The sequence below is a fragment of the Procambarus clarkii genome, chromosome 29 (assembly GCF_040958095.1).
Source record: "Procambarus clarkii isolate CNS0578487 chromosome 29, FALCON_Pclarkii_2.0, whole genome shotgun sequence".
NCBI classification, from domain to species: Eukaryota; Metazoa; Arthropoda; class Malacostraca; order Decapoda; family Cambaridae; genus Procambarus; species Procambarus clarkii.
Genome location: NC_091178.1, coordinates 34,710,135 through 34,718,516, shown reverse-complemented (window position 1 = coordinate 34,718,516; position 8,382 = coordinate 34,710,135). Strand labels below are relative to the sequence as shown.

The 8,382-nt window shown below is 42.7% G+C and overlaps 1 protein-coding gene across 1 annotated transcript; it reads left to right on the top strand.

Annotated features, from left to right (window-relative positions):
• Window positions 1-431: 431 nt before the first annotated feature.
• On the top strand, window positions 432-1,097 carry LOC138369715 (uncharacterized). Its single transcript, XM_069333150.1, has one exon. The coding sequence runs from the start codon at window positions 432-434 to the stop codon at window positions 1,095-1,097; it is 666 nt and encodes a 221-aa protein (XP_069189251.1).
• The last annotated feature ends 7,285 nt before the right edge of the window (window positions 1,098-8,382 follow it).

The window sequence follows — 8,382 nt, the reverse complement described above, 5'->3', positions numbered from 1 at the left end:
ACTGGATGACCTCTCTGATAGAACATTACGACAGGGAAACGTTCAGGTGGTCAATGTTGACATTGACCACCTTTTCTGACTTTGGGAGGCAGATATGCCTGGAATGTTCAATTGGGTAGAGAATGAGAGTGTGGAGCCATGCAAGAGCAACCCTAACACCACCCTTGAGTGGGACTCGGCCTCTACATCTCAACACGAGGTTGGTCTAAATTAAATGCGCCAAGAGAAGTCTGTAGATTTTATAATTCTTTTAATTTTAATGTTGTCTGCTTTACTGAACGTCCAGGAGGTACAGAGAGTACCTTGTCACATCCTGCCCTCATGACCTTGACATCTCCCATGCGAAAGAACTACGAGGTGTGTACAGTGCATGACGCATCAATTCTGGATGCAAGCCACTAAACAGGATTGTCATCGTCAGGGAACATGAGATGCCGCCCCCCAATCATCACAAGTTCCTAGGCCCCTACCGGCCAGCCTGTACCATAACACCCTGGGTATCCTCAGCTGTCATGTGTTTTAACTGTCAACACTTTGGTCACGTAGCCAAGCACTGTAAATCTTCAGTCGCCTGTGCCCTCTGTGCAGCCAATCATCTCACTAAAGAATGCCCCAATAAAGACCACGCCCTTGGGACTGATGAGACCTCATCCTCAGCCACCAAGCACAAGTGTTCCAGGTGCTTGCGGGAGGGTGTGACCGCCTGGCACAAGGACTGTGTCAAGCGGCCTCCCCCGCACAGCACAGTGGGGCAACCCTCCACCACCCCAGTCAACCCCCCCACCCGGGGTGGCCCCACCACTACACCTACCCGCCCCCCCACCAGGGATGACCCAACAACCGTTCCTGACGCCAACAGCCTGACAACCTTTCCTCGCCTACCTGGGAAGCCTGATGCCAGCCTGCACAGGGAGGTGTTAGAACTTCCAGCTCGCATGAGTAAAATAGAAATTACCGTCAATAAGCTCCAAGAAACCCTCACGAAGATTGAAAATGGTCTCAACAGCATTTATGCCAAGATCAACATGGACGACCTAGGACAGTGTTCAAGCGATCATCTCGCCAGCCCGAGGAGTGAAGAGAACGTCCAAGTCTAGTGAAATGCCTTCCAGTGATGTAAGTGTTGACACGTCTCAAGCAACTATTGACCCCCTAGAGTGCTGTAAGTGTTGACAAGTCTCAAGCAAGTCTTGACGCCTCCTCCAGTGCTGTAAGTACCGCTGTGGCGAGTGAAACATATTAAAACCCATGTGTCTTAGCTGTAATTAACAAATGCGCTCATGAACTCATTCCAAACAATACCGCTTGTGTCCCTATGAATCCTGATGAACATGAAATGATTGTAAATGTTAGGAAAAGTACAGGCAACCAGCTGACCTTGAAACAGATCAGAGAACTCTTTGCCATTGATGATTGTGAACAATTGTCACCTGTACGCAATAGTCTACAACTTGTGAATCTTGTAAACACTTCTCTTCGTCAGGTTCATGAACACCATTACCCACGACCAACTCACTATTAAATTTCTCGCGTGGAATGTGAGAAGCGTGCGAAGGAGGCTGTTTGATCTAATGATGTACGCTGGTGCCAACAACACTGATGTACTGTGCCTGCAGGAACCATGCACTGCAAACACACAAAATAAAACGCCACCCAAACTCCCAGGTTATGTAGCTTTCTCAAATGTTGGTTCACATGATGTCGGTATCTTGACGTATGTTAAAAGTAACCTAGTGTGTAAACATGTTAAAAACCACATAAGTGACGACTCATATTATCAGCAGTTTCAGATTGCTACAGCGACTGGGTTTATTAACTTAGTTAATGTATATGTAAGGTGCGATCAAATAGTGGAAGCTTCTCTTCCAAAAATCACCAGCAGCTCTCAAACCATTGTAATGGGTGATTTTAATGCTAGACACACTAGCCTGGGTGACACCAAAACAAACAGGAATGGCAAGGTCTTTGTAAAATACTTAAGAGATAATAACATGTCCGTATTCAACTTTGACTCCTTTAACGTCACACACCTCAGGGGTGGCAGGCTTGATTATGTCATTGGTCACGGTCTCATTGATAATGCTGTCGGAGGTGCAATTGTTCACGAATTAGTTAGTGATCACTTTGCCATATTTAGTTCATTCACTATCAATAATGTCAAACCCCTAAGCTTTGAAAAAAAAATATTAATATCCCTGAAAATTTACACATGCTCTTCAAATTCCGCTTTTCTGAATAATATAACACTTACTGTTTTACTACCGTCAATGCATTATATGAGGACCTGGTCACTGAAGTAACCTCTTTTTATGAAAATGTTGTAAAATCCACAAGACCTAAAACAGTGAGTAAGGGACAGAGGTGGTTCACTGACTCACGCCTTAAGCCCCTGCATGACAGAGTTCTATTCCTAGCTGAGCAGTGTAAAACACATAAAACAGGTGACACCCTCAACATATTTCTTAAAGCCAGCCGAGAGTTTAGAGAGCTAAAGGAACAGGTGTATAACCAGCAATGGGAACAGTTTCTGCAAGGCATCAATCATGCAACATCCTAATCCCAAATGTGGAATAAAATTAAAAATATTTCTTATCCTAGCAGTCGTCAACTTGATCACCATTCACCTGTAGACTATGCCGACATGCTGCTTCAGCAATATGCAAGCACTGCCAGTATAAGCAGCCTGCCCCTAGATGTGCAAAACCATCTGGATAGTACCAAAATAAATCGTAACTTTAATATTAATATTGCCTGTAGTGAAATAGCGCCTGATGATAACTATGACATAACCCCCTTTGAAATTAAAAATGCACTCAAGAAAGGTAAGGCTACCTCTCCTGGAGAGGATGGCATCACATACAACACCATGAGAATACTTGCTGAGCTGCCAAATAGCCCTTTGCTAGAATTGTTTAATCAAAGTCTAAGGCAGGGTGTCTTACCTGACCGCTGGACACAGGGACTCATAATACCCATACCCAAGCTATCTTGAGGTTATCTTGAGATGATTTCGGGGCTTTAGTGTCCCCGCGGCCCGGTCCTCGACCAGGCCTCCACCCCCAGGAAGCAGCCCGTGACAGCTGACTAACACCCAGGTACCTATTTTACTGCTAGGTAACAGGGGCATAGGGTGAAAGAAACTCTGCCCATTGTTTCTCGCCGGCGCCTGGGATCGAACCCAGGACCACAGGATCACAAGTCCCGCGTGCTGTCCGCTCGGCCGACCGGCTCTCCGTAGCTTAATTCATAAAAATTCAGACCCATTTCCCTGACGTCGTGCAAGTGTAAAGTTCTTGAGAGAATTATTCTCGACAGACTAATGTTTCAAATCAAGCCCCACCTTGCCCCTAATCTGTATGGTTTCCTTCCTGGAAGAAGCACACAAACTTGCTTTGATGAGTATTTTATCAGAGAGGGACCAAACTCTCTGGCGGCATTTATTGATCTCCAAACTGCTTTTGATACAGCAAACAGAGAAATAATCCTAGAACAGGTAGCCACTTTTGAAGTTAAGGGAAGACTGTTTACATGGCTCAGGGGGTACCTGAGTAACAGAACCGCCTCAGTCCTTTTCAAGGGGGTCAAAAGCAAACTTTGTGCACCCTTTGAGTTGGGTACACCCCAGGGTGGAGTGCTAAGTCCTACATTGTTCAATGTTCTGATGCACAAATTAACAATTCACTTTCCCACACTACCTGACGAAGCCGTCATCTGTTATGCCGATGACATATGCATTGTTGCAAATTCCCAAACTAGACTGTAAGCTCAACTTGATTCACTCGCTGCTAAAAGCATTGAATGTGGTCTTGTTATCTCTATAACTAACTCCAGAGTTCTCCATCCCCAAGAGAAGACTCATGTCCCTATAACTTTCAAGGTCAACAACCAGACATTGAAACGTGTAGGAAGCAAAAATACCTTGGAGTTGGTATTAACAGTGACATTGTAAAGGATCTACACCGTAGGTTAAAAGAAAGACTAAAACCATTGAAAACCCTTACCAGTAAGAATATTGTATCAATATTAAATATGCTAGACTATTCTATATGATGTTAGATCTCTCGTTGATTATAATGCTCTGCACTTAATTAATTTCCCCTCCTATGTGTTGGACAAACTTAAAGTAGTACAGAATGAAGGCATGAGGATAATTCTTGGTGCCCCAAGATGCACAAGAATCATCAACATGCGGGAAGAACTGAAGCTTCCAACCATAGTAGAAAGAATCATGCAAGTCAACACTACCTTTTGCCTTAAAGTCATGAGAGACCCTACATCTCCTGCATTGCTCAGAGACAAATTATTTAGTCTTGTTAACACCCTATTGACTGGTGCCGACATACCAACTCACTCCTTTTATGATAAATGTCTGAGCAACAATGCCTACAATCCCATTAAACTTAACATTCCTTTTAAGTGCAATCTACCTGTCTCTGATATTCCTCTTTATCTGTACCCCCACCAATCAAGTATCATACACACCTATCACCAAGAAAGATAATGAGAATCTTGCTCTTCTCAAAGCTGTCACACTTGAAACAACTGCCTCCTTCATCGAGAATTTAAGATCTCACGAGCACTGTGTCTACACCGAAGGCTCAGTCCAATCCTCTACTGGGCGGACTGCAGCGGCATGTAGGTTTTATAGAAATAATATTTGCTCATAGACTGTCAGTGTCAGGTTAAACAACTGGCTGACCTCCACACAAGCAGAACTAGCTGCATTACACCTACCTACCAGTACATTAAAAAATATTCGAGGAGGAATAATATTTTGTGATTCAAAGTCTGCTCTTCAAGCAATCGAAAACTTCTCTTGAACGATCGACAGCAAGAACCTCATACTACCAATTATAAATGACCTTATTGCTGCATAGAGTAAAGGGTATCGAATCTCCTTTGTATGGATTCCTTCACACATAAATATAACCCATCATAATGAGACAGACACTGCAGCCAAATTAGCGTGTAACAAGGATGAAGTTGAATTAGATCTAGGTATCCCCATCTCTGCTGTCAAAACTGTATTGGTCCAAACACTCAGGTCTGATAGGAAAGAAATTACTGACTCCCAACGACCGGAAAGTACTAGTATAAAAAGTTATGATTTGTTCAGATCTGAAACCTATATCTATGAGCAGCACAAAACGTCCACTAGACTGTGCGACACAGTGGTTGCAAGGATCAGGTTGGGTTACCGTTACTTGTGGCAGGTGACGGATCTCCCTATCCTGAGCACTCCAGTTGCAAACTCTGTGAGTAGGAACTACGGCACGATCTCCCGCACTACATTACTGAATGCCCAGATATTAGACCTTTGAGACCAGTTGGCATGAGGTACCTGGAGCTTTGCAATTACTTTATTCACTCTCGTACTCTTGAAGATATCCTCACAGTGTACCCAAAATTTGCTAGTGCAGGCTACTAAACACATGGCTCTGTATGACTAACCATCCTGCGAGATGGGGACTTTTATTACCACTGCTACCTTATTCAATCTTGTGATGATGATATCCTCAAAATGCTTCCGGAGTCTGCCAGTGCAGACTGCCTATCACATGCCTCAGTATGACTAACAATCCTGTGTGATGGGGATTTTATAGCATCACGTAGTTAGCTTTTTTGACACTGTACTCCAATTCATATAGTCTAGGGTAGCTGCACTAATGCAGATGTACCTAATGTATTCATTAAAAAAAAATGTTCATATACCCTTGAACGGGACTGAGGCGGTTCTGTTACTCAGGTAACCCCATGGCTCAGGCGTTACATGAGTAACAGAACCGCCTCAGTCCTTTTCAAGGGGGTCAAAAGTAAACTTTGTGCACCCTTAGAGTTGGGTACACCCCAGGGTAGAGTGCTAAGTCCTACACTGTTCAATGTTCTGATGCACAAATTAACAATTGACTTTCCCACACTACCTGACGAAGTCGTCATCTGTTATGCCGATGACATATGCATTGTTGCAAATTCCCAAACTAGACTGTAAGCTCTACTTGATTCACTCGCTGCAAAAAGCATTGAATGTGGTCTTGTTATCTCTATAACTAAATCCAGAGTTCTCCATCCCCAAAAGAAGACTCATGTCCCTATAACTTTCAAGGTCAACAACCAGAACATTGAAACGTGTAGGAAGCAAAAATACCTTGGAGTTGGTATTAACAGTGATATTGTAAATGATCTACACCGAAGGTTAAAATAAAGACTAAATCCATTGAAAACACTTACTGATAAGAATATTGGTGTCAATATTAAATATGCTACACTATTCTAAATTATGTTTGTTAGATCTATCGTTGATTGTAATGCTCTGCACTTAATTAATTTCCCCTCCTATGTGTTGGACAAACTTGAAGTAGTACAGAATGAAGCCATGAGGATAATTCTTGGTGCCCCAAGATGCACAAGAATCATCAACATGCGGGAAGAACTGAAGCTTCCAACCATAGTAGAGAGAATCATGCAAGTCAAAACTACCTTTTGCCCTAAAGTCATGAGAGACCCTACATCTGCATTGCTCAGAGACAAATTATTTAGTCTTGTTAACACCCTATTGACTGGTGCCAACATACCAACTCACTCCTTTTATGATAAATGGCTGAGCAACAATGCCTACAATCTCATTAAACTTAACATTCCTTTTAAGTGCAATCTACCTGTCTCTGATATTCCTCTTTATCTGTACCCCACCATTGAAGTATCATACACTTTTGTCACCAAGATAGATAATGAGGAACTTGCTCTTCTCAAAGCTGTTACAATTGAAACAATTGCCTCCTTCATCGAGAATTTAAGATCTCACGAGCACTGTGTCTACGCCGACGGCTCAGTCCAATCCTCTACTGGACGGACTGAAGCAGCATGTAGGTTTTATAGAAATAATATTTGCACAAAGACTGTCAGTGTCAGATTAAACAACTAGCTGACCTCCACACAAGCAGAACAAGCAGTATTACACATAGCTACCAATACATTAAAAAACATTAGAAGAGGAAAAATATTTTGTGATTCAAAGTTTGCTCTTCAAGCCATCGAAAACTTCTCTTGGAAGATCGACAGCAAGAACCTCATACTCCCAATTATAAATTACCTAATTGCTGCACAGAGTAAAGGGTATCGAATCTCCTTTGTATGGATACCTTCACACATAAATATAACCCATCATAATTAGACAGATATTGCAGCCAAATTAGCGTGTAACAAGGATGAAGTTGAATTAGATCTAGGTATCCCCATCTCTGCTGTCAAAACTGTATTGGTCCAAACACTCAGATCTGATAGAAAAGAAATCACTGACTCCCAACGACCTGAAAGTACTAGTATAAAAAGTTATGATTTGTTCAGATCTGAAACCTTTATCTATGGTCAGCACAAAACGTCCACTAGACTGTGCGACACAGTGGTTGCAAGGATCAGGTTGGGTTACCGTTACCTGTGACAGGTGACGGATCTCCCAATCCTGAGCACTCCAGTTGCAAACTCTGTGAGTAGGAACTACGGCACGATCTCCCGCACTACATTACTGAATGCCCAGGTATTAGACCTTTGAGACCAGTTAGCATGAGGTACCTGGAGCGTTACAATTACTTTATTCACTCGCGTATTATTGAAGATATCCTCAAAGTGTACCCAAAATTTGCCAGTGCAGGCTACTAAACATATGGCCCTGTGTGAAAACCATCCTGCGAGATGGGGACTTCTATTACCACTGCTACCTTATTCAATCTTGTGTTGATGATATCCTCAAAATGCTTCCGGAGTCTGCCAGTGCAGACTGCCTATCACATGCCTCTGTATGACTAACCATCCTGTGTGATCGGGATTTTATAGTATCACGTAGTTAGCTTTTTTGACACACTGTACTTCATTTCATATTGTCTAGGGTAGCTGCACTAATGCAGATGTACCTAATGTATTAATAAAAAAAATGTATTCATATGCCCTTGAAAAGGACTGAGGTGGTTCTGTTACTCACGAAACCCCATGACTCAGGAGTTACCTGAGTAACAGAACCGCCTCAGTCCTTTTCAAGGGGGTCAAAAGTATACTTTGTGCACCCTTTGAGTTGGGTACACCCCAGGGTGGAGTGCTAAGTCCTACACTGTTCAATGTTCTGATGCACAAATTAACAATTGATATTCCCACACTGCCTGACGAAGCCGTCATTTGTTATGCCGATGATATATGCATTGTTGCAAATTCCCAAACTAGACTGCAAGTTCTACTTGATTCACTCGCTGCTAAAAGCATTGAATGTGGTCTTGTTATCTCTATAACTAAATCCAGAGTTCTCCATCCCCAAGAGAAAACTCATGTCCCTATAACTTTCAAGGTCAACAACCAGAACATTGAAACGTGTAGGCAGCACAAATACCTTGGAGA

Excerpts from the sequence above, each read along its gene's own strand:
- LOC138369715 (XM_069333150.1), top strand. The coding sequence starts at position 432 with ATGCCGCCCCCCAATCATCACAAGTTCCTAGGCCCCTACCGGCCAGCC.